Source organism: Callorhinus ursinus, unplaced genomic scaffold (genome assembly GCF_003265705.2).
Source record: "Callorhinus ursinus isolate GAN/ISIS: 27379988/994484 unplaced genomic scaffold, GSC_fseal_2.0 scaffold4, whole genome shotgun sequence".
NCBI lineage: Eukaryota > Metazoa > Chordata > Mammalia > Carnivora > Otariidae > Callorhinus > Callorhinus ursinus.
In genome coordinates, this window is record NW_027397066.1 from 73,153,818 (window position 1) to 73,181,710 (window position 27,893).

The following is a 27,893-nucleotide window of genomic DNA, read 5'->3' on the forward strand; positions in this document are numbered from 1 at the left end:
GCTTCCTAACTTAGTAGCTAGTTTAGCACCCTGAATCTCATAACGAGATGTCTTATATATTCCTATATTGTTATGTTAGTTTTAGAGGACTAGTAAGTTGAGATCTATCTCACCTTTTAACTATTTGCTTTGGAGGCATGCCTTATTAAAATATCAGAAATCCTAATTTTATATTTTAAATAATCATTAGAAGTGACCCCATATGAAAATAAAACTGCCTCCTAGTTTTTTCCAGTTCAATTATTTGAAATAATATTATGTATATGAATGAAATTCACTTTTAAAGAATATAGAAATGTGGCATGAATAATTGTGCTTTTCTTCTTAAATCCTAATAGAGCCATTTTATCAACTGTGATTTTAAGGATTTTCTGGTGGCAAGGCTAATCAAACACATGGTAACCTGCTGTGGCCTAACATCTGTGTGGCTATTATGTTGCTTTTGGCTTTAAACAGGTTTCCTTTGAAAAATAAGATATGGCATCAGCATACATATTTTAAATGAATGAATATTACAAGAAAGACCATTAGCAGTGGTGAGGAATTCAATCAGCAGTGTGAGAGACTGTGATTAAAAATTAATGTAAGTGTGGAGAAACCATTATGATTCACATTTAAAAAAATAAAGTTGTAATACAAAAGCGCTTGGAAACTTGCAGCTTCGTTAGGGATGTTATATATGGTTTTTCTAGCCCATTCAGTGAGAATCTGTAGGCAAATTCAACTGTAATGCTATTTGTTCTGGGTCTGGCCTGAATTTCAGAGATGTTATAAAAATTTAATACATTTTCTGGATATAGTATGAATATGTACTTCATTTACAATCAGGTAAAATAAACTTTATTTATTTATTTATTATTTTATTTTATTTTATTTTGTTATGTTAATCACCATACATCACATCATTAGTTTTTGATGTAGTGTTCCATGATTCATTGTTTGCATAGAACACCCAGTGCTCCATACAGGACGCGCCCTCTTTAATACCCATCACCAGGCTAACCCATCCTCCCACCCTCCTCCCCTCTAGAACCCTCAGTTTGTTTCTCAAAGTCCATAACTTTTAAATAAAATATCATCTATGCAACAGTATTTAGAAACAAGGTAATTTAGCATATTCTAAAAATGTCCACATATGATCGTGCTTTCACGATTCCTAATTTATGTGAGATGCACAGGTATATTCCCAGTGGTAAAACATATTTGTTTATAATCTGTATATAGCAGATGGTTAAAAGTTCTGAACAGTATTTAGAATTATATTTCTAAAGTCTAAGGTTAGTTTTTATATTTTTCTTCTTTCATGCATAAGATCTTGGGAGTATTAATTCCATGAAGGCTATCTTAGGAGTATTAATTCCATCATTATTCTTAAAGATTCAAGCATTTGTTCACAGCATACCTTTCTAGAAATTTAGAATGTCATTACACACCCTGTTGCACCTATGGAACTGAATGTTGATAAATCTTTATGTCGAAAAATGTCTTGGGCTGAGGCTGATTAAGAACTGCCGTTACTTCATACTTTGTCCTTTTATACCTACTAATCGATTATTAATCACTAAGGTGGACTATAAACATCAGTGAGGAAAAATCATAGAATTCCATCATTATAAATGTACACACAAGAAACAAGACTAGTTGACAGTTTTGAATATCTACTAAGTATTGCTATTTGCTTTTTTTTCAAAGCATCACATGAAATATTTAAATTGAATTCAAATAGTTTAGCTTTGATTATTTAGTGACATCTCATGTTCTATTTGGACGCAACCTGTGGATAAGTTTAATACTAGATTTACAAATCATTATCTTGAATCCCATTAGCAAAAATGTCCCAGAACAGATCTGACTATGACCTTCTGTCACAGTACTATAATCAGAATTACTCATAATTCAGGCATCTGCTGATTAAGCTTTTGTGGAAAGGTCATCTTTCTATTGAAATCCCCGGTAGGAATAACTTTCTGATGGCAGCTATGCCCACTGTGTCATGTCATAGAATCAACTCGATATCACTGTGATTCCAAAAAAAAAAAAAAAAAAAAACCCTACTGTCGCTCCCTACAATGTTCTCAGTGTCCTACTCTTCACTTTTATTGCAGTACATAAAAGCTGTTGAATTTTTTATTAGTGCAATTGATGCACTGGTAGTATCAAGAACTACCGTGTCGCTTTGTCCCTTGAATCAGTCTTCATTATTTCATCTATCCTAGGTTTGTTTTCCTTCCTGCCTTCCTTCCTTCCTTCCTTTCTTTTGTTCTTTTTCTTTCCACATTTTCCCCTTCTGATTCCTCCTTCCTACATTCCAAGTCCCCTCCACCATCACACTTCATATATGTGCCAACAGTCTCGTTCTTATATGGAAGGGAAAATCGTCAGGTTTCCTTTGACAACACTCTTCGCGCTGTCTCACATGACAAGCAGCCCCAAATATGACAAGAATAATCAGTGTGGCTCATCCATTCTTTAAACTTCTTCAGAGCCCTCAAGGGTTTGGAATAACATGGTCATGTAGCTTCTGTGATAATTACTTCAGTGTTAGTCCTTCGCATTGGGAGATTATTTTATCCATAGAAAATTTGTAAAATACTGCACGAATTTTACAAATCCCTACTTCCCCAAAAGTTCCATCCCCACAAATAAAATAAATGTCATAACACAAAAATAATTTTTTGTTGTTGTTTTGTTTTGTTTTACTTTTTATTATTATGTTAATCACCATACATTACATCATTAGTTTTTGATGTAGTGTTCCATGATTCATTGTTTGTGTATAACACCCAGTGCTCCATGCCGAATGTGCCCTCTTTAATACACTGCAGTAGGGTGATCTTTTTAAAAATACAGGGAAAATCCACAGAACAGGAATAAAATGGAACAGCTAGCAACTGTACTCTCTTATTTCTCCTCCTCCACTTCTCTGCCTTTTTCTCTTTTTCTTTCTCCCCCCAACCCCAAAGCTTCATCTCCAACCTGTTAGAAAGGGATATTGTGATTCAAAATCCATGAGGCAATTCATCCCGTTGTCTTACTCTACAATATGCTGTTTGTAATATTACTGAACCTCCATACTTGCTCATTTTGCTACAATTTAGATAATCAAAATTCTGGTAAAACGTTCTAGATTAGTATATTAAAAATATTAGCCATACTAGCTAGACGAAGCCAATTTTTTTTAAAAGTCTAAGTGAATAGAATTTTGTTGGATAAAAAAAGGAAGAAGCGTTAAGTCCAATAGCAAAGTAATAGTTTTGATGTATTTTACATGTGGTATACCTTTTTGAGGATCAAAGAGTTTATCTTCAGAAAGGGACCTAATTTTATGATGTGGGGTCCAAGACATTTTTTTGGAATGTCAGCAACAATATACTTTTCAAACCAATTTTACAAAATTTGCAATAATGTGCTTTTCCAGTAGATGTCTCTAAAATGTTCTTAAGTAGAACAAGGAAACTGGCTTGCTCTAATGACACAAAAGACAGGAATTTAAGTTCAAATAATGTTCAATTAGAGAGGAGGAAAGAAAAACTTCTTTATAAATCTGTTAAAAAAAATTCCAGTCAGCTTTAGTCAGATCCTCTCTATAGGAAAATTATGTTTTATGAAATGTATCACAGATATTATGAATGCTGAAAATACAATCATTCAGTTACTGAAATAAACTGACCCCTACCATACATTATGAATATATAAAAATATTTCATTTCACAAATGCTATGAAATAATTCAGTAAATTTTATAAGCTGTTGTAACTAGCACTTTAAATATGGGACATCTCCAGTAAAATTATTTTAAAATATGGCTTCAATTAATATAAATATTTAAAACAGAAAAAAGTCCCTGTATTTCTTATATATCTGCATATCTAATTCATTCCAGTGGCATTTAATGCTTTCTCCATTTAAGAAAGAACCTTACCATCTATAAGCATCTTGCTCAATTATGATACATTTAGTCAAAAATCACCATATATCTTAGGTCTTTGTTGCACCAAATTGCTTTCTTTGGTTTGACTACCAAATCTCAGTAAATCTTTATATTGTACTGACCAACACCAAATAAGCATTCACTTATCCTGGTATCGCAGGATCAGCAGGAAACTGGTCTTGTCACACAGGAAGGTTTTTGGTTCTAAGAGCAAGAGCAAGCTTCCTCATTACTGAGTTGCCATTAATGACTTCCTCTATATGCCTCAAAGATCTGGAAGAAAAAAAAAAAACACTCATAGGTAACACCTGTCTACTAAAAGGAGGAGGAGGAGGAGAAAGGAAAGAGAAGAGGAAGGAAGGAAGGAAGAAACAAGCACCTAATAACCAAGTTGTTGCTCTTGACACTTGCTGACCTTGCTTCTCTAAGTCCTTGATCCACCAAGGTTAGAGTTTCCATGCAGGGAAAAAAGAGGAATTGTATTGAGGGAAAAGAAAAAGAAAAAAGAATCTGACGTTTGAAATATATTGCATTTTTTTAAAAAATCTGAAGCACATAAAGATCTTTAGAAGTTATTTGACTTAATCTCTTCAACAACGGTGTTGGGAAAATTGGACAGCCACATGCAGAGGAATGAAACTGGACCATTTCCTTACACCACACACAAAAATAGACTCAAAATGGATAAAAGACCTAAATGTGAGACAGGAATCCATCAAAATCCTTGAGAACACAGGCAGCAACCTCCTCGACCTCAGCCGCAGCAACTTCTCCCTAGAAACATCGCCAAAGACAAGGGAAGCAAGGGCAAAAATAAACTATTGGGACTTCATCAGGATAAAAACTTTTGCACAGCAAAGGAAACAGTCAACAAAATCAAAGACAACCAACAGAATGGGAGAAGATATTTGCAAATGATATATCAGATAAAGGGTTGGTATCCAAAATCTATAAAGAATTTATCAAACTCAACACCCAAAGGACAAATAATCCAATCAAGAAATGGGCAGAAGACATGAACGACATTTCTGCAAGGAAAACATCCAAATGGCCAACAGACACATGAAAAAGTGCTCAACATCGCTCGGCATCAGGGAAATCCAAATCAAAACCTCAATGAGGTACCACCTCACACACGTCAGAATGGCTATAATTAACAAGTCAGGAAACGACAGATGCTGGTGGGGATGTGGAGAAAGGGGAACCCTCCTACACTGTTGGTGGGAATGCAAGCTGGTGCAGCCACTCTGGAAAACAGTATGGAGGTTCCTCAAACAGTGGAAAATAGAGCTCCCATACGACCCAGCAATTGCACTACTAGGTATTTACCCCAAAGATTCAAATGTAGTGATCCGAAGGGGTATGTGCACCCCAATGTTTATAGCAGCAATGTCCACAATAGCCAAGCTATGGAAAGAGCCAAGATGTCCACCGACAGAAGAATGGATAAAGAAGATGTGGTATATATATACAATGGAATATTATGCAGCCATCAAAAAATTGAAATCTTGCCATTTGCAACAGTGTAGATGGAACTAGAGGGTATTATGCTAAGCTAAATAAGTCAATCAGAGAAAGACAATTATCATATGATCTCACTCATATGTGGAATTTGATAAACAAGGCAGAGGATCATAGAGGAATGGAGGGAAAAATGAAACCAGATGAAACCAGAGAGGGAGACAAACCATAAGAGACTCTTAATCTCAGGAAACAAACTGAGGGTTGCTAGATTGGAGCGGGGTGGGAGGGATGGATGGCTGGTGATGGACATTGGGGAGGGTATGTACTATGGTGAGCGCTGTGAATTGTGTAAGACTGATGAATCACAGACCTGTACCCCTGTAACAAATAATACATTATATGTTAATAAAAAAAAGTTATTTGACTTAAATAAATGTCCTTCTGTCCCAGCACCTATGTCTCAGAAAGAGACATAGACAAGAAAAAGAGACTGAGAAATCCGCTCTATAGAACAAAGCAAAGGTCTGTGCTGAAGTGCAAGATAAGATAAGATTGCCTGGGAAACCTAGAATTTGTAGCGGTTCCTGTGGTAGGGAATACCTTTGGGAAGACAGAAAGATTGCTAAATGAAAGAATAAAAGATCATCGATCATTCAGGAACTTTATCACAAGAGAGTAACTGACTCCACTGTCAGAGATCTTATCAGCACTTCTCCATCGGCTAAATCCCATGCAATAAACTGGAATGAATGCAAGTATTGAACTCCAGTCAACAAACACAGCTAGGAAAAGATAACATAAACGATTGAATTTGTTAAATGGGCATTTCAGGTTTTTAACAGCCTTGGCAGGGACCCAATCCGATGAATTCCAGAGAAAAGAGATATATGACAATTGGATCTCAAGGATCTTTGTTCGATGTTTAATAGCTGTTTCTTTCACGTAAGAGTAGGAGTACAATTTCCTCATCTAGTTCCTCTTAAAACAATTAATTTTAAAAATAATTACAGCTAAGAGCAAATGGCAAGTTTTACATGTGTATGCACACACACACAATCACATGTTTTTGTCACTTAATATTTAAAGTATTTTTCCCATTACATTTTCTTTCAAATCAGTCTTCTTCAACTTCACAAAAATATGGAGAAATTTCATTTTTCTTATTTCACATATATTATGTTTTCATAAAATGAGGAGTGAATTACTGAAGATTAGTATGCAAGAAAACTAGACTTTCACTTGCTACTTCTATGTATTATTCTTTGTCTCTTTCAATAGCTTTCTTTTTTTCTTTGAGTTTCCTTTATTTGCTTTCTCTTCCATCTGTCACTGATTCTAAACGGTTTTTTTTTGTCTTTTTAGTTTTTAAGTCTAATCTGCTGACTTTCTCTAGTATGTTGCTTTCTATTCCCTTGTTTGCAATGCAATAAATAGCATTTTTCCAGATTGCAAGAATGATATTTATCTGAAATACTTATGACCCTAAGGGCAATAGAAAATCAGACTTGAATGCTCTTCATTTACCTCCTTTTTGCCCCTTGACCTTTTGTCCAGATTTGTTTTTACTTCTTGCACATTTAGGATATTGCCTGGACCACATGGCACAGAGAGAACTGTGACTTAATGAAGTCACTAACAATAAGTCTGGAAGACTTAAAATACCCTCTACCTCCTCGTGTGTATGTGCGTGTGTGCATGCCCGCACGCGCACATGTGTGTGTATGGGTGTGTGTGATGTTCTGATTTGTCAGCCCTTATCAAATGAGAAAGGATACTAAGTGAAGTAATGTTATAATCTCTACATTAAATATGCAACATGTAATACTTATGAAGAGTGAGATGAAGAGACTTGATTTCATTAGAATATAATAAAACAATTTAAGACAATGCTTTACTATTTCTAATTAAGCTTAGGCAAAGTATTTTGAACCCCTGGAAATAAACCTTGTATAAAGGCTGTTGTGAGTTTTACTGTGGTTACTCCACTCCGGGATCATGAGCACAATCTGTCTCTTGATTATGAGAATGGGGTAAGAAGGAGCAGGGGTCATATTCAAGCATATATAACAACTAATTTAATAACATCAATTAATATGTAAATCAATATAAAAATCAAAGGTTAACAATGTATTACTTTTAAGTTAATGCATATATTTTCTGTGTTTAACTATATTTCATAAATATAAATATTGTGATTACTTAAATTATTGAATATTTAATGGTTATATTTAATAATTTAATTGAATACTTGTAAGTATATATTTATAAATAAAAATATATTATAGAACATATTAAGTAATAGAAACCATAACACAAACCATTCATCTTATTATTCTAGTAATTTCTAAATAATTACTAATTTCTAAAACTTTTTGGCATGGCTTTTTTTTTTTGAAATGGTTGATTACAGCTAAATGATGTCTCTGTCACACAGATGATTTAATGTAGGTTACTGTCTCAACTTCCTTTAAAGAATTCTCCATCAGATATAGAGTCAATGGGTGATACCAAAACTCAGCAAATTGATCATTTCTATTAACATAAATGATAGTGCCATCCTGCTGAATTATCTATTAGTCTTTACTGAATTAACAATGACAGCATTCAAATTTTTTCCAGCCCTTAAGCACTATGTGCATTTTTAAATATTCAATATATTTATTACTAGCTAAATCATGAAAATTGTAGGAATGTCCTATTTAATTAATTCATAGAGTTTTGCAAACGTCATTTGGCCAAATTTGTGGCACCATAAATCAAGGAATGTAAACATTTACTATATTTTTTAGTTTTGTCATATAAATATTATTTTCATGTAATTAAAAAATTGATGTTTTCTCATATAATTGCTTAATTTTTGTTTCATATGAAATATACACATTCTTCATATCTGAAATGCCTTTCAGTTTTCAAATTATCTCCAGTTTAACAAGGTGACTATTTTCTCCCCTATAGAGTTAAAAATGAATTGACATCTCTATTAGAATATCATTTCTGGGGGTGCCTTGGTGGCTCAGTTGGCTAAGCATCTGACTCTTGATTTCAGCTCAGGTCATGATCTTGGGGTTGTGAGATCGAGACCCGAACCTGCTCAGCATGGAGTCTGCCTGAGATTCTCTCTCCCCCTCTCCCTCTGCTCCTCCCTCACCCCCACTTGTGCTCTCTCTCTCAAATAAATAAATGAATAAATAAAATCTTAAAAAAAAAGTCGTTTCTGAAAAGCAATTCTCCACTTTTTTAAAACAAGGTTTGTTTGCCAAATGCTAAACATAAAACATTAGTAACGATATACCTATATAGGAATTATATTAGGTAAGTCCTATAATATTTACTTTTCTAAAAATGATCTATTATTTAAATTATATAATGTTAAAATTCTAATTTTATTTCCTAAACATTTTCCTTTCTTTATTGATTTTTTTATTAACACTATTGAATGAAGTATTTGTGGATTTTTATTATTATTTCAAAAATTTTGCTTTACTTGGACATTTTTATTTCAAAAGCTTATTTCATGAGACTAATTTCATAAAGTTCTTTAATATTTTCCTCTTGATTGAAAATGAGCTTTAACAGAAAATGATTGTCTTCATGAAAAACAAATCTAGTAATTTTAATTTTAAATGACAAAAGCTTAGAATATTATTTGAGTCAGACACTTATATAACATGTAAAAATCCACTAATTTTTATTGAAAATAAAATCAAATTGATTTTCATTCCAGAAACATACATTGTTTTACACTTAATTGATTTTGTTATCAATTTGATGTTTTCAAATCAAAAGATGTTCCAGAATGATTTTTTTTTTAGAGAGAGAGGTGGGGAAGGGGCAGAGGGAGAAGGAGAGAGAGAATCTTAAGCAGGCTCCAAGTTCAGGGCAAAGCTAGATGCAGGGCTCCATCTCACGACCCTGCGATCTTGACCTGAACTGAAATCAAGAGTCGGGTGCTTACCCGACTGAGCCACCTAGGTATCTCTATTATTGACAAAATTTCTATGGTTTTTCTTTTCAAAAAAATCACAATCATAAGTGCTTCTAAAATTTAAACTGTTGTCTCTTTTCCAGTGTTTTTAATAATTTATTATAAATTCTTTAATAGTGTTTATCATATTCCTCCTCCTTATAAAGGCCCACTTCTCTATAGAATGATAGGAGACTCAAGGTTGTCACTTATTAGAGTTTAAATAGATCATGTCTTTAACATATGTTCTCATTATCAACAGGCAAGTGTGGTTGTTTAAAAGTCTATGAAGATCAATTTCTGCATTAAAATTTTAATATGAAAATATCTGGAATTTTCTGCCTTGTAACAATGAAACATTAGATTTTTTTGCAATTTTTTCTAAATCAGTACTTTTTTTTAAGATTTTATTTATTTCTTTGACAGAGAGAGAGACAGGAGAGAGGGAACACAAGCAGGGGGAGTGGGAGAAGGGAGAAGCAGGCTTCCCGCTGAGCAGGGAGCCCGATGCGGGGCTCAATCCCAGGACCACAGGATCATGACCTGAGCCGAAGGCAGAGGCTTACCGACTGAGCCACCCAGGCGCCCCTAAATCAGTACCTCTTAACCAAGGTCATACATCAAAAATCACTTGTAGAGTTTAAAATTATATGTATATAATATAAAATATATATAATAAAATATATAAATACATACACACACGCGCGTGTGCTCAATTCCCAGAACAGATCTTCTGAATCAGAATCTCCAGGTGGTATAATGGAAAGAACAATGACACTTTTAGTGTTTCAGAATTTACAGGTGCTTTTGTTTTCCATCCATGGTGAAAATATCACTATTCTAAAGAGGTAGTAAAAAAAAAAAAATAATGTGTTACAAGTTAATAACAGATAGAAAAGGAAATTGGAATTGTCACTTGTTTGTATGGCACAAAACGGTATCTTTCTTTTTACTATAATCGTGCATTGCTTCCTAACAAAGTACCCTCTGCCTACTGTGTTATGGAAATGCTTTCAAATGCACCAGCTCTTTTTGTTTTCCTATGATTTTTTGGTTTTGTTTTCCTGTGATTTGATCAAAAAGGTAAGCAGTAAGAAAATGTAAAGATCATTTGTTCATCCTGTTGAAGCCACATGTCCCTTTTGCTATAAATACTTGCACATATCCTGAACCCTCTTCCACTGCTAAGAGAAATAGGGAAGGCAGTGAGGTAGGCAGTTGCTAAGGAAGATTTATTTTGATGCTTTACTCCAGTGGTTCTCAAACTTCAGTGTGCATTGGAAACATCAGCAGAGCTTGTTAAAACACAAATTACTGCCCCACTCCAGACTTTTTTAAATAAGCAGGTCTGGGGCGCCTGGGTGGCTCAGTTGGTTAAGCGACTGCCTTCGGCTCAGTTCATGATCCTGGAGTCCACGGATCGAGTCCCACATCGGGCTCCCTGCTCAGCAGGGAGTCTGCTTCTCCCTCTGACCCTCTTCCCTCTCGTGCTATTTCTCATTCTCTCTCTCTCTCAAATAAATAAATAAATAAATAAATAAATAAATAAATAAATAAGCAGGTCTGGGATGGGGTCTAGAAGTTGTATTTTCAAAAGTCTGCAGGTGGAAAAAAAAAAGACTACTACACGTAAAAGAAAGTTTCCAGGTGATCCTAATACTGCTGATATAGGAACCTGGTTTGAGAACCATCACTTCACTTTCTAGTTACTCTCTTGGGTAGGCTTAGATTTTAGCTGCTAGAAAAAATGCTTTCTACATCATCTAAAGAGGAAACTTGATAAAAATCTATGCAATTATTTAATAGATACATTTATATGAATTAATTTGAATTTAGGTTAAAGGAACCTTATTGCTAGGACCTAAGAGAAAATTAACACTTTTTGCCACTAATGCAGCCCCGAAATAAGTATAATTTCCCCAAACTGCAGATTGTTTTCTTCCAAATAAATTAACAATTATACAGGACTTTCTATAATACAGTGGAGAGAAAAAAAGAAACAATATCAAAACAAAAACCTTGAACATGAATGGAAATTCATTAGCTTAGCTCAATGCCCTGAAGAAAAGCAATGCAAAATTCAATCTAACAATAGAGACTAACTCACATTAATACCAAATATATGATTCTTTCTACGGAGTAGAGATCCTTTAGTATTAGTGTCACAGTCACATATACCTTAGGGAACATAATTAACATGGGCCAGAGGGAGAGTTTCATTGGTACATAATTTCACATGGGAAGAAGCACAGTTAGACACCAAACACTTGTTTTCTCATGTCTGATATGCAGACATCAATGAATACATTTGTTTATTAAAAGTCTACAAATTACAGGCCTACCTTACTTGACGTGTTCAGTATTTTTAGTGTTTTCTCCAATGAAAAACTCTATTTCCATCTAAAATATTACTTGATTCATGGGAAAGGAGCATCAATTCTTTAACAGAGTAGACTTATTTTATAAGCATTTGTTTTTCTGAAATTTCCCTGATTTTACCAGTTGATCCCCTTAAGACTTGCCATGTAATAGTTTACTTTTACCCGTAGTCCTTATGTTTTGAGTCTAGGTATTCCCTAAAAACTCTGGGAACAACCCATTTACTTAAACAGGTATTCTTTCAGTCAGGTACCTGTAGCTCTCCCTTATTTCCAAGGAGACACCAGTTGGAAATTGCACTGTTAAACAAGCAGCCTTTGTCACAGTCCACTTCTAAAGCCACGATAGCCTTTAACACAGCCGATTTGAAAGTCCCCTCGATTAGGCAGGCAGCGTACGCCCTCCAGTTGGCCCAGCTGCCACAAACTACCATCCATTTTCGCCTAAAAGAGACCTGAGTAATTTTATTTTTCCCAAACGGAACTAGAGCCCTGCACTTCCAACCCCACGCGGTAGCACGTGGCCCTACGGCTGGGGGCGGAGCAGCTCCCTCCGCAATCTTGGCAGTCATCGCAGAGCATGGTGCTTCTGGACACAGGAAAATGAATGGCAGCCCCATCCCTGAAGGACTGGAAGAAATGAGGCAGTCCCAGTGCTTAACTCTCTCTCTTCTCTTTTTGGGTCCGTCTAGCCCAGGAGCAGCCGCCCTTGATGCACAGCAAGCAGGCTGAGAGTCACACCGCCGGCGGCGCGGAGACCGCGGAGGAGGGGCCGCCGCAGCTGCAGCGAGACTGTGGTGACGCAGGTCACAGGGCGTAACTGCTAACATCCCTAACCCAGTTCTTGTCAACACCCTCAACTTCCAAACAAGAAATCACTTGGCTGTCAAATGCTTGGTGGTGACACATTAGCATACCCCTCAGTCCTTTTCTATTGGTGCCCCATGTTAGGAGAAACTGTGGAGGACCCGTAGGTTCCCAGCCTGGAGGGACCACACATAATTTTGAAGCTCTGTGTGCAAACACAGGAGACGATTAAAAACGCTGTTATACTAGTTGTAAGGAAATCACAGGTGTCCAAAGTAAGGTCAAACTCTTGTCCTCCAAAGCCTGAAATCGTGGAAGAATCTTGAGGCGGAAGGAATGACGTCATCATCTGGAGGAGCTAAGAAAGCTCCTGGTTGATAAGAGATCGCCAAGGATGTGGATCACTGACTAGGGAAAAGAATTGTGACTTAGAATCAACGAGAACTTCATGTTGATCCAAAGTTGGCATGCCACATAGTTTCTCATCTTTCTAATCATAAGTATTTTACCATTTCTTTTAGGCCTGACTTTATTTCTTAGAAACATAAGGTTGGTTACTAATGAAAACATCTCTGTGTGCTTGCCACAGATCTAGTCATACTAAATAGGGCACTCAAATTGAGAAATGGGACTTAGGGGAAATAAAGGTGAATATATCATAGAAACTGTACTTTTTTTTAAAAAAAGGGATTGGAATTCAGTATCTTCATAAAATACTATAAAATCCTCCTTGAATTCCATGGGAAGTACCATGGGAAGTATCATTGCTGTGTTAAATGATTCCGACTAAATCTGAATCTTTATCACTCATTAAAAAAAACCTCAGTAAAGAATAAAATCTTCAGACTATAGATATGACTACACACATATACAGAGCGACACATATTTAATTCTGTGACGTCGGATTTGAAAGCAGAAGATGAGGTATTAGCTCTGCAACCGCAAACCAGTAATACTTTGGTTTTCTGTCCCTCAGTTTCTTCATCTTTTAAGAATGTAACAATAACTCTTTGAAGTTAAAAAAAAGACAAGATTCTGGGCAAAGTTAAAACATTTTAGAAATCTAATATATATAAATGTATATATATATATGTATCTTACATTTATATGTTATATATTTATATATTATAAATTTTCACCCTTAGGGTAAAATTCAGGCTGCCATCTGCTAAGTGCATTTACAGTAGTCTATATTTTCAAATATGTAGTACAAACATGATTTATTTGAATTACCCTTAAACCTACCATGATATTTCAATAATGATATTTGAATAGTATTATATATGTATGTATATGTATATATATATAAGAATATACATATTCTTTTCTTTTCCATGCAGCAGTGACACAAAAGATGACCGAGCAGATGAACTACCAGGCAATGAAACTGACTCTTCTCCAGAAGAAGATTGACAATATTTCTTTGGCTGTGAGTGATGTAAGGAACACGTACTCCTCCCTAGAAGGGAAAATCAGTGAAGATAAAGACAGAGAATTTCAATCTTTTCTAAAAGGTAAAAGTAAAGTGAAATAGTCACTCAGTTAAGACAAAAGGTAAATGACTCATTTATCTTTTCTCATATCATTTTGGAATCTTTGCTTTAGATTGGGTGGTATAAGTCTAAGACTATAGTTTTGGAGTAAGATATTTGTAAATCAATCTCTGAAATAATTTGAAGCATCTAAATACTTTTTTTACTGTATAGTCAGATCTTTTACTCAATATTTCATCTGATTTATTTTCATTAAGTACTAGTTACAGCTTAACTTGTATTTCTTTGTAGTTAAAATGAGCCATACTTAGTTTACTTCCATTGTGGTTTCCAGTTCAAGATAAAGATGAGGTTAAGAAAGGATTATCAAGGCACAGATATATGGTTGTCTCAATAATATTGATGAATATATTGAAGATAAATCTAAAGTGTGTTGTTACCCCAGAAATTATCTAGCTTATGGAGTTTAATCAATAAAATACATCCTAAAACATCTCAGGTAATAGAAATAATGATTTCTTTATAAATGTGAATCAGCTTTGCCCAACTTTTGTGCTCTTAAAACAGCAGGCTATGTTCCTTTCTGGAGGTTTTACAGGATAATCCATTTCCTATTAATTCCAATTGTTGTCAAAAATCATTTTCTTGCAGTTGTGGGACTGAGGTCCTATTTTTTTGATAGCTATAAACTGAGGCTTTTTCCAGCTTCTAGAGAGGCCACTGCACTTCTTGGCTCATGGCCTTTTTCCTCCATCTTCGTAAACCAGCAACACTGTTGAGTCCTCATGGCATGTCTCAAACCCACTCTTCTACCTTCCTTTTCCTCTTTTAAGGGCTCAGTGATTACATTGGATAGACCTGAATAATCCAGGATAATCTTCTCATCTTAAAGTCTTTAACCTTAATCACGTCTGCCAAGACCCTTTTGCCAGGCGGGGTAACATATTCACAGGTTCAGGAAATTAGGGTGTGGACATCTTGAGTGGAACAGCATTATTCTGCCTACCACACGGATCTGTAGATAGTGAGCAATTGCTATGGTAGTGTTATGCACAGGGTACAGTAGGACCATTTGGTAGTTTCAACAAATCCAATCTAAGGGCGCCAGGGAAGACCTCTACAAAAAGAAACCATCTCAACTAATATGCTATGGATCAGGAGGAATTAATTAGGCAAAGGGGTTTCAAGGAGGACATGGATTTTCTAGCAAGTAATTTGGTCACTAGGAATATCTCAGTTCTCCGGGTTTATTGTATCTTTCCAAATTTCAGGATTAGGGTCCCTTTCACTTTGTTTTATACATAAAAGTATACTTATTGTATAACTCTGTATCTATCACGTTGTTTTTTTCCTTGTTTTCCACCTGTGGTTCGCAGGTAAAAGATAAGGTGGAGGTTTCCATATCATCTGCCAGTATGGCAGCAACCATGATTTTTTTTTATTATGTAAATAATTGGTGCTGTTAAGCCCCTGAAGGAAAGACCCTGCTCTACATTTCTGGCATGTCCCCTATGGCCAAACTTACCAATGACAAGAATGAGAAAGGAATATATTTTCCCTGAAGTGATAAAGAAGTCAAATAGAAACAGTATATAATTGACTATACCTACCATAATGAAATTTGTTTGGCAAAATTTGGTTATCAGTACCAAAGACAATTAGAATTAGGCCTGTCAACAGCTTTTTGTGAAACTACTAGCAAAGATTCTGGCAGTGACACAGGAAAAAAGCATACACTCATAACAACAACAGCAACAACAAAATTCTCCCCTCATTAGGAGGTATTAGTTGTGTGCTAAGCATAATCAATTATGAAAACCAGAGAGCTTGTACTTAATGAATATTCATTCAGGTAACAAAAACTAAACTCACCCCACGGCACTGCACTTGCCTAACAAAACCACCACCTCTTCGCTTGCTTACTCTACATCCAGGATGAGGAACACGGCTTATCCACTAGTAGCCACAGAAACTGTTCAACATCAAATGTCCCAATTCCTTAGGAGGCACCTACATTCACAACCACAGAGGGGCCCGCCAGCATATCTGATCTCATACCTGTCTGTTAAGTCACCACAGTGTCCTCTTTTTTTAGGAAGTAGAAGCACATGAGTCACATGAAACAGAATCAAATAGAGTTAAAAAGTATGTTCCCACTCGGATATTGACATAAAGCACTTTGACATATTTTTGCAAAATCAGGTTCTTACGCAGAAAATGTTTTAGCAACAAATTATGGAAATGTTATCTGAAAAGCTCCTTTTCCAGAAACAATAATTTGTTCTTAAAGCTAACAGTCTGTTTGATTTCTTTTCAGACGCTGCTGTGATTTTAGCCTTTCCCCAGTATATTTTTCCATTAAGATTTAAAATATAGGGGCACCTGGGTGGCTCAGTCATTAAGTGTCTGCCTTCAGCTCAGGTCATGATCCCAGGGTCCTGGGATTGAGCCCCGCGTTGGGCTCCCTGCTCAGCGGGAAGCCTGCTTCTCCCTCTCCCCGTCCCCTCCCACCTGCTCATGCGCACTCTTTCTCTCAAATAAATAAATAAAATCTTAATTAAAAAATATATATAATAGCTAAAGCACCTCCTAGTTTCCATTTTCACTGTTTATTTTTTTCCTAGTTGCTTTGATCAGACTCTGAACTACACTTTACCTATTTACAGTGTTTTTACCTATCATTCTTATTCTGATTTTCAGATCACATGTTTTTTTCCTTTAAAAATTTTATTTATTTATTTATTTATTTATTTATTTATTTATTTATTTAGCACATGCTTGCTCAAGCACAAGTGGGGGGTAAGGGGCAGAGGGAGAGGGAGGAAGAATTTCAAGCCGACTCTGTGCTGACCGCAGAGCCCAACACTGGGCTGAGATCACAACCTGAGCCAAAACTAAGAGTCAGACACTTAACTGTCTGAGCCATCCAGGTGCCCCAGATCACATAATTTTTTGTTGGCTGAATTTAAACAGCTATTGTTATTATCCACAATTAGTTAATTCAATTACACTTAAGTTTTATTTTACCTTTTCAATCTTGAAAAACACTTTAAGGCCAAAATGATATAAATTTCAAGAAGGTCTGATCCCTAAATTTAAATATTTTATTGTATTTCATCAAGTTGTCGTGAAAATTTAAGACCATTTTAACTAACACGAAATGACTAAATGATCTTGTGGGAAGTATAATAAAAATAACTTTGCTATTGAGTAGCAACTTACACCCAGTGAAGCTAACATAATTCTATTTTTAGTATCAGAAATCTGATTTTCCAAATTTTACCCTCTGTGTAGCATATAAAATACACTCAATGAAGATTTGTTGTGCAAATGGGTAACCGGTTAAATGCTAAGTAAAATTTAGAAAATAAGAATACTTTAAAAGCCTGTGGTGCAATTATTCATGCTATTACATATAAAAGCCAGGACTGTTTCAGTATAATTTATCTTAATTGCGATTGCTTAAACTTTTCTAATTAATTTAGCCTTTCCTTAGTACTTTGGTGCTGTGTCATTGTTTACTCTTCCCATACTTTACATTTTTACTATTTACTTTACATTTTACTATTATTTTTTCCATTACATACAGATTGATTTTCACTTACTTATATTTTTTGGCCTGTTAAATGTATTTCAGTTTTCACTATGTTTAGAAATGTAAACTTTTTTTTTTTTTACTCTGGAAATACCATTCCCTAAAGATCAATTAGCAATATTGACCGGTAGGGTATAGGATTTCCAGGGAAATATTTATTCATGTAAACAACATTTACAGCTCTGTATCAGATTAATATCAAGATGCTCAAACAATACATCATTGTATTTGCTATAATTGATCTTTCACATACTTTTTATGTAAATCTCTCATGCATCTCAGATACCTTTTAAAACTTGCTTCTGACATGTAGAGACCCTACATTTTTATTCTACAATTATCTTTCTTAAATAGACTTTATGACAGCCAGAAGTCACATCACAGTTGTGCAGACCTTCCTGTTCTACATGCTTTGTAGTATGTTGCCAGTATTTTACATTACAAACATTACCGTTTGTATTTGAGTGGAGTTATCTTCCATTTACATGTACTTCATAGCTATGTACTATAAATACACCTCAAGCATATGTTTTATTTTTTCCCATTTTCTATTTTTGTATGTAACAGGTTTGGTGGGTTGTTTTTTTTCCATTTTTAAATACTAATTTCCTCTTCAGAATAGTTCTGAGTTTTGAGTACTTCAGGACCCTTTTCCTTTTTTTAAATTTTTTTATGTTACTTTTAGAGCTGTCCATAATTCTGATTTATGATCAGTCCATGCTTTCTAATACTGGAAATACTAATGTGTGTTTCATTAGTGGCAAGTTTCCTCTTATTTTTGTTAAGAATTAATGTCATATTATGATAATCAAGGTATATCTTGAATTCCTATTTTCATTTGACTTTGTTTTGTGATCTCCAAGCCTCTCATTATTATTTTACTGTTGATATAAACTATTGTTGAATCTTGTGACCATTACTTTATATTGTTCCTCATTTGAGAATCTCATTAAATTTCTTCTTTGCCATCAGTTTGTTAGTTTTTATGAGCTCAAAACACAAGCTCTGAAACCTAATTACTAGCAACCTAATAACATAGTCCTGAGATAATACCAGGTATTATTTACTGAGCTGGAAAGCCCAGGCCATTTATTTTCATACCAGAGTAAGAGTAGACTTAGAATCATAACATACGAGGCTCTATTAACTGAAGTCAGTATCAGTTCCTTCATGTCTTTTGTTTATGCTTTTGGTATGTTCTTCACCACAATTGATTTCTCCCCTCAGACTTATCAGTTAAGAATGTAATCACCTTCTATGAACTATAGTGATTTTTAAAATTCCATAAGTAAGTGTAGTGAAGAAGTATTTTTATTACTATGGGTTATTAGTGCTTAGTCTCAAACTTTTTATCTTTTTAGAGATATCATAAGTTTACATAATTAAAATCATATGTCATTTATTGTTGTTTAATATTTCCTTCTCTAGGTCTAAAATCCAAAAGCATTAATGATCTGGTAAAGAACATAGTAAGAGAGCAATTTAAAATTTTTCAGAATGACATGCAAGAGACTATAGCACAACTCTTCAAGACTGTATCAAGATTATCAGAGGATCTTGAAAACACCAGACAAACAATTCATCAAGTTAATGAATCTGTGGTTTCAATAGCAGTCCAGCAAAAGTCTGTTTTAATGCAAGAAAACAGGCCCACTTTGACTGATGTACTAGATCTAAAAAATCACATTGTGAATATAAGGCAAGAAATGACCTTTACATGTGAAAAGCCTATTAAAGAACTAGAAGCAAAGCAAGCTCATTTAGAAGGTGCTTTAGAACAGGAACATTCACGGAGCATTTTGTATTATGAATCCCTCAACAAGACTCTTTCTAAAATGAAGGAAGTTCACGAGCAGCTTTTATCAACTGAACGAGTATCAGATCAGAGGGGTGTTCCAACTGCTGAATCAGTTAGCAGTAATGTCACTAAGCACATGTCTGCTCTACAAGAGAATATAAAGAAGCAGGGTTTGATGATGCTGCAAATGTTTGATGATTTGCACATCCAAGACAGCAAGATTAACAATCTCACTATTGCTTTGGAGATGGAGAAAGAATCTATCAGGGGTGAATGTGAAGACATGCTATCCAAGTGCAGAAATGATTTTAAATTTCAAATTAAGGACACGGAAGAGAATTTACAAGTTTTAAACCAAACACTGGCTGACGTTCTCTTTCCAATGGACAATAAGATGGATAAAATGAATGAGCAGCTAAATGACTTGACTTATGATATGGAGATCCTTCAACCCTTGCTTGAGCAGGCAGCACCATTTAAAGAGACAATGATACAAGAACCACCAAAAGAAGTAATAGCTACAAGGAAAAAAGTGGAAAACCTGACTAGTGCTGTCAACAGTCTAAGTATTCTTATCAAAGAACTTTCAAAAAGACACAACTCACTTAGGAATGAAGTACAGAGTCGCAGTGTTGCCTTGGACAGACGTATCAGTGAATATGCCTTAGAAATGGAAGATGGCCTAAATAAGACAATGACTATTATAAATAATGCCGTTGATTTCCTTCAAGATAACTATGTGCTAAAAGAGACTTTAAGTACAATAAAGTATAATCCCGAAGTCCATCATCCATGTACCCAAAATATGGAAACTGTTTTGACATTTATTTCTCAATTCCAACGCTTGAATGATTCCATTCAGATGTTGGTCAATGACAATCAGAGATACAACTTTATTTTGCAAGTTGCCAAGGTCCTTGCAGATATTCCTAAGGATGAAAAACTAAGTCAGTCCAGCTTTCAAAAGATTTATCAAATGTTCAATGAAACCGCTTCCCAACTGATAAAATACCAGCAAAATATGAGTTATTTGGAGGAAAATATACTCTCAGCCACAAAGATTTCCAAAAATTTTGAAACTAGGTTGCAAGATATTGAGACTAAAGTGACCAAGACACTCATACCTTATTATGTTTCACTAAAAAAAGGCAGTGCGACTACAAATGAGAGAGACCAGGCTCTTCAACTGCACGTACTAACTTCCAGATTTAAGGCGCTGGAAGCAAAGTCCATTCACCTCTCAGTTCACTTCACTTCACTTAACAAAACTCTGTCTGATGTTTTAATCATGTGTCATAATGCTTCTACACGTATCTCAGAACTGAATGCAACCATACCCAAGCAGATAGAAAGTTCCCTACCTGATATTCAGCTTCTTCAGAAAGGTCTGACAGAATTTGTGGAATCAATAATTGAAATAAAAACTCAAATTGCCATATCTAATTTAACTTGGTATATAAATCGAACACTGTCTGGTGGTCTTGCCAGTGTTGTCAAGTCTCAGAAGCAAATAAAACCAGTGCTGAAGAAACCCAGTTCACTTAAAAAACCAGCAGTGAATCTTACCACTGTCCTGATAGGCCGGTCCCAAAGAAACACAGACAACGTTCTAGTTCCTGGTAAGCTATTGCTGAAATGATAACGTTTAATCTCTCTTTCTATTTAAAGGGTATTTAGTAGATCTGTGGGGTTTATCAAGACCATAAGACATAAAAGGCAGTTTCTTGAACTTGGGTAAATAGTTAAGTAATTCATAGATCACTGATGTACCATTTGAATCTGATTCCATCCTATGTAAATTAGGCATCAAGTGTTTAGAGTATAAATATTTGTCTACATGTTTCTTAACTTTTTTCTGACAAAACCCCTGTAATACAATCAAATTTGCCCCTGTAGAACATTTTTGCTTTCATATGTAACTAAGGAAAGCTATTAGATAATCAGCTTCTGGTTGAATATGACCAGACTAAGTCTTATTCATTTTGGCATTACCTGACAAAATGCTATAGGAACTCAGTAAATATCTGTTGAATTACTGAATGAATGAATGCATATCGGAGTAGGAATTTGATTTGCGTAGATCACAACAAGCTACGAATGCCAAGCTAAATGTCTTAGTCCATTCGGGCTACTATAACAAAATACCAAAGACCGGGGTAGCTTCCAAATAACAGAAACGTATTTCTTGCAGTTTTGGAGACTAGATAGTCCAAGCTCAAAGTGTCAGCATGATAAATTCTGGTGAGAGCCCTCTTCCTGGGTCACAGCTGGTGACTTCTTGCTGTGTTCTCCCAAGGTGGAAGGTGTGAGAGATCTCTCTGGGGTCTTTTTTATTTATTTCTTTTTTCTTTTTTTTTAAATTTTTTACATTTTATTATGTTATGTTACTCACCATATCACACATCATTAGTTTTTGATGTAGTGATCCACAATCCATTGTTTTCGTATAACACCCAGTGCTCCATGCAGTACGTGCCCTCCTTAATACCCATCACCGGGCTAACCCATCCCCCCTCCCCCCTCCCCTCTAGAACCCTCAGTTTGTTTCTCAGAGTCCCCAGTCCCTCATGGTTCATCTCTCCTTCCAGTTCCACTCCCCTCATTTTCCCCTTCCTTCTCCTAATGTCCTCCATGCTATTCCTCATGTTCCACAGATAAGTGAAACCATATGATAATTGACTTTCTCTGCTTGACTTATTTCACTTAGCATAATCTCCTCCGGTCCCATCCACGTTGATGTAAAAGCTGGGTATTCATCATTTCTGATGGCTCAGTAATATTCTATTGTATATATGGACCACATCTTCTTTATCCATTCATCTGTTGAAGGGCATCTCGGCTCCTTCCACAGTTTGGCTGTTGCGGACATTGTGCTATGAACACTGGGGTGCATATGGCCCTTCTTTTCACTACATCTGTGTCTTTGGGGTAAATACCCAGGAGTGCAATTGCTGGGTCATAGGGTAGCTCTATTTTTAATTTTTTGAGGCACCTCCACACTGTTTTCCAAAGTGGCTGTACCAACTTGCATTCCCACCAACAGTGTAAGAGGGTTCCCCTTTCTCCACAACCTCTCCAGCATTTGTTGTTTCTTGCCTTGTCAATTTTTCCATTCTAACTGGTGTAAGGTGGTATCTCAGTGTGGTTTTGATTTGAATTTCCCTGATGGCTATTGATGGTGAACATTTTTTCATGTGTCTGTTAGCCATTTGTATGTCTTCTTCAGAGAAGTGTCTTTTCATGTCTTCTGCCCACTTTTTGACTTGATTATTTGTTTTTTGGGTGTTGAGTTCGAGAAGTTCTTTATAGATCTTGGATACCAGCCCTTTGTCTGTAGTGTCATTTGCAAATATCTTCTTCTGGGGTCTTTTTTAAAAGAACACTGATCCTGTTCATGAGGGCTCCACCTCCCAAAGGCCCCACCTCCTAATATCACCAACTTTGGGGTTTAGAATTTCAACATATAAATTTTGGGTGGATGCATTCAGATCATAACACTAAGGCTTTTAGACAAGGTTTTGTAAGAGTGGTCTTTGAAAATGTGGAGCAGAGGGTTGGGTATGGTAAGAACTGTATCTCAGAGGCATGAGGCTGGCAGTAGTAGAGAGCACGGCTGCAAAGAATGAAATTAGAGACACCAGTTAGGAGAGTATTAGCGGAGCAATTAAGAGCCAGATCTAAGGAAGAGGAAGTTGAAACAGAGGGGACAAATGTGAAACCTGTTGTGAAAGTAAAAAACAATTTTTTTAAAGATTTTATTTATTTATTCATGAGACACAGAGAGAGGGAGAGAGAGAGAGAGAGAGAGAGAGGCAGAGGGAGAAGCAGGCGCCCAAGGAGCAGGGAGCCCGATGCGGGACTCGATCCCAGGACCCTGGGATCATGACCTGAGCCGAAGGCAGACGCTCAACCATCTGAGCCACCTAGGCGCCCTGAAAGTAAAATTAATGGAGACAGCAGGAGAGTGGAAAAACCGATGATCCAAGGAACAAATCAGGATTCTGGTCCTAGTTGTTGCAGTGATTTCTCTGTAACCTTAAGCAAGTCCACCTCTCTGGGTCTCTGTTTCTTCCTTTTAAGTGATAGGATTGTGGAGGTATTTTGCTGTGCTCATTAGTAGAAATATGTTGCAGAGTGCATTATTGTAAAAAACGTGAGCTGTTCGCGGCCTGAATGCATGGCACTTGGGGAGGGAGAGACCTAGAATACTCAAAGTTTTGAATTTGGGAAATGAGAGGGTAGCAGTATTATTAATAGCAGCTGACTCAATATTGAACTTAATGGGCTAATAATTAACTTAGTTCCCATTCTCTTTTTTCCCATGATGCCTTGATAAAATTGCTTCCTGTTCCTTTATTTACTGGAAGTAGAATTTTTTACAGGCCTATCTACCAAAATTAATAATTAATTTAAAGTTCTTTATTTCAGGAAAGATAGCCAACAACATCAGGACAATAAAGATATATTGGCCTAATTTCAGGAACTGGGTGGATATTCACTTTATGTAGGACCAGCAGCATAATGTGTAACACCCCTTTAGTAGGTGTGTAGATAGGCGTGCTCATTAAGCCGTCTTCTATGGGCCATAAAACCGATGGCATTCATTGGACAGTGAGCTGGTGAAGTCTGTGCTTGGCTATACAACCAGTAGACTCAGGCTAAGTTCTCCTGTAAGAATAAACCAACAGTGGTACACCTGGGTGACTCGGTCAGTTAAGCACCTGACTCTTGGTTTCGGCAAAGGTCACGATCCCAGGGTGGTGAGATCAAACCCCTTTGGGCTCCGTGCTGGGCATGGAGCCTGCTTAGGTGTCTGTCTTTCCGTCTCCCTCTGCCCCTCCCCCCTCTTGTGCTCCCTCTCTCTCTCTCTCTCTCTCTCTCTCTCTCAAAAAAAAAAAAGAATAAACCAATTGCAATTAACTACTTTGTTTGATACCCTGTTTCATACCAGGGGTGGGGCACACTGGCACACTGGCTAAATTTGGCTGGGTTTCCTTTGACCTTTACTATTATATTATATTATAAATGCCATGTAACCAGATTGCTCCCCTACATTAACTAACATCAGAAGGTAATTTATCATCATCTTATGAATCTCACAACAATATTGTTCAGATCGGAGCCACTATCATTTGCAGAATAACAAGGGCAGTTAATAGAATGAAAAACCCTATGAATTTAGTTTATAAAACTGAATCTTAATTTTAATACTGATAACTTCCTTTGAAGCCTAATAATAGTAAGATTATAATAGCTAATATTGGATACTACTTATTAATGCTGTATCACAGGTGTTGTACAAATTATACTGTATACGTTAGCTCATTTAACAATACTTACGAAGTAGCTATCATCATTGTTATTTTGAGGATAAGTAAACTAACCCTCAGAGGGATGAACTGACCTCTTCTGCTTAAGGTCATGCAACTAGTTAGTGACAGAACCCGACTCTTGGTCTGTTGGACTCAGGGCTCAGTCCTCAACTACTCTACTCAAAGAGATTGCGGAGTATGTTTACCTGCCTTTCTCTTCCTTCTGCTTCTGCTTAGTGCATCAGATCTATCTCGGAGTCTGGCCATATCTGAATATTGCAGATGGCCAGAATCGATACTCCAAAGGAGTTTTCCTTCTTGAGGATCTGAATACTGCCATTCATTTCTGCACTTACCAGGAAGTAAAGGTGCTACTTTTCAGTTTGGATTTTTCTGGTGATATGGCTGAGAGGCAGTTGCCATTGGAAGTGACCATCAGTTCCTCACAAGATCCTTTTTTGACTGATGCGGTAGGAGGGCAAAATTCAGAGTCCTGATCCCTATCACTTCCCGTGAGGAATCCCCACATTCAGTTATGTTAATTATGATTCCTCCCAGGCCAGTGCTGATAAGCTGTTCCGATTGAATCACTAAATATTTGATTTGTGTCTAAACAATATTCCCATAGACACCAAGAGGGTTTTATTTCATCTTTGAAGATTTGTTTGTACAGCAATTGGCAGACTTGTCCCTGCAGAGAGGGTTTGGCAGCTTGCCTTGTAAGAGGAGCTCGGTCCTGCCGTAACACATCCGCATCAGCAACAATATCACTGAGGACGAGCACCTGGTGCTCGTGAGACCATTGACTTTTTATTGTGACCAGGATTCCCAATATTTACCAGATATACTTCACTCTCATGATAAACCTCTTTGATTCATAATTGCCCCTTTCACCACTCCTCTTAAGAAAGATTACATTCCACATAAGACTTGGTAGTGTACCAAATACAACTTCTTTTAAAATTATCATTGCTGAGGGTATAAGTGATTTAAAAGAGAAAAAATAAGAGCCTGGATATTTCACTGTTTTATTCCATTTTAAACCGATTTTTAATTTTTGTGACTCTGCATTGAGGCTTTATGATGACTAAGGAGCACTGATTTTGGAGTCAGGAAACCAAGGTTCAGGTCTTGCCTGGCAACGTTTTTGTTTGTACCAAGTCATTCATTTTCCTAAAACTTGCTTTCCTCATTTGTAAAATATAGAATAATATATGCACCTCAAAAGTTTACTTTGAGAATCATGGACTGACTTGTAAATAGTATATTATGAAATTAGTTATGATGCTTTTTTTTAGCTCTAGCCAACATTTATGGTTTTTCTCTAATATTTTCACTTAATATTTGACATATAATTATTTGCACATATGAACATAATTTACAGACTTAGGTATCCCATCATTCCCTGTCTTTATAAGTCATTGCATTTTAAATTCAACATGTTTATAAGTGAGCTTATGCCTATCATATAATGATAACTCACAAGGAACAAGATACAAAATGTAAAGGTTTAGCTGCACAAAAATGCATGTGTATCAATAAATGCTGAAAAATGTCTGCAAGAATTTTAATAATGGCTTTTTCCAAGGTGTTGTCTACTCTTCCTATGTTTTTCCATATTATAAAAATTAACATTTTCAAATATACCTCAAGATAACTAATAAGTTGACTTCTGTCCAAAATGGTTGACTTTTAAGCTAATTAAATTTTGAAGGATAACGGCTTGAATTTAGAATTTGTGGTGTGTTTTATAAGGTCCCCAAAAGCACACACGAGTTTGGTGATCTGCTAGCGGTACTCCTGGAACTCAGCATAGAGTGAGGCACACAGCTAGTGTTTACTTTGATGAAAAGATACATGAAAGGATTGTGGGGGGAAATGATACAGGCCTAGTCTGGAGAAATCTATGTGCAAGCTCTCTAATGCTCACTCTGTCCAAGAAGGGGACATGCTTATGTGCACTCTTTTCTCTAGTCACACACACATGCAGTATTTCTGTCCAGAGAAGTCCATCAGAGAGTCAGCACCCAGGGGTTTTACTGGGGCTTGTCTTAGTCAATTCAGACTACTCTAACAGAGTACCATAGACTGGGTGGCTTATAAACTAGAAATTTATTTCTCACAGTTCTGGAGGCTGGAAGTCTCACATCAGGCCATCCTGGTTGGATTCTGGTGAGAACCCTTGTGCAGGATACAGACTGTCAACTCCTTGTATTCTCATGTGGCAGAAAGGGAAGGAGTGAGAGAGCTCTCTGGGGTCTCTTGAAAAAAAAAATACTACTCCCATTCATGGGGACTCCACCCTCATGACCTAGTCACCCCCCAACGTCCCTACCTACCAGTGTCATCAGATTGGGGGTCAGGATTTCAACATATGAATTTTGAGTGGACACAAATACTCAGTCCATAACAGGACTGGTTATGTTGGCACCCTCTGCCTAGTACTTACCGAAACTCTGGACTCTCAGAAGGAAGGCAGATGTTCAGCATAACCATACTGTTTGTACAAATAGTCGGGGCACAGTGAATGACACTTACAATTAGGAAGTGGCAAGAAACCAAAAGCCCAGATGTGGGCTAAGGGCAAAACCTGGCAGGCAGGCCTTTCTAAAGATAGCAGTCTCAGGCCTGCTCGATGAATTCTTTTCTGTTCATGATCTTAAAGGTATTCTTTGTGTCACAAGTGATTAGCAAGCCTATCCACTGGGGATAGTCTCCCTAGTTGGTATCAATAAAACCTACCAGTGTCGAAGAAGAATTAAATGAACGATTTTCGTTTCTCGTTCCCTGGGAGAAGAAATGACTCCCCAGCTTTCTATGTAATTCTCCTTCTGATGGAAGGATGACCGTTGAGGAGAGGATGCTGACAAAATTGACAGCCCCTTCCTGCACCTTGTCATGCTATAAAATGGCCATGATGTCTAAGGTGAGCAGGCAGGAGCCCATGTGTTTGACACTTGCATTTGAACCAAAGTTTATAACACATGGTCTGACCAAAACAGGAAATGGGACAGAATACCAGGGCCCATTTACACAGACACTGCACGTGCCTGGGTTCGTTCTCTAACAAGAATCACAGAAGCTATTTCTCAACAATAGACTATTTCTTTGGCACCCAAGAGTTGAAACCAAATTTGATTATTAGCTGATCT

General features: G+C 36.4%; 1 protein-coding gene across 2 annotated transcripts in view; it reads left to right on the forward strand.

Annotated features, from left to right (window-relative positions):
• The window catches only part of MMRN1 (multimerin 1), a 67,395-nt gene that overhangs the window by 31,297 nt on the left and 8,205 nt on the right, over nt 1-27,893 (forward strand). For both annotated transcript variants that reach the window (XM_025873452.2, XM_025873451.2), the window contains exons 5-7: nt 12,429-12,542; nt 13,884-14,057; nt 19,060-21,048. In XM_025873452.2, coding sequence (XP_025729237.1) covers nt 12,429-12,542; nt 13,884-14,057; nt 19,060-21,048 — 2,277 coding nt within the window. The remainder of the gene's footprint in view (nt 1-12,428; nt 12,543-13,883; nt 14,058-19,059; nt 21,049-27,893) is intronic.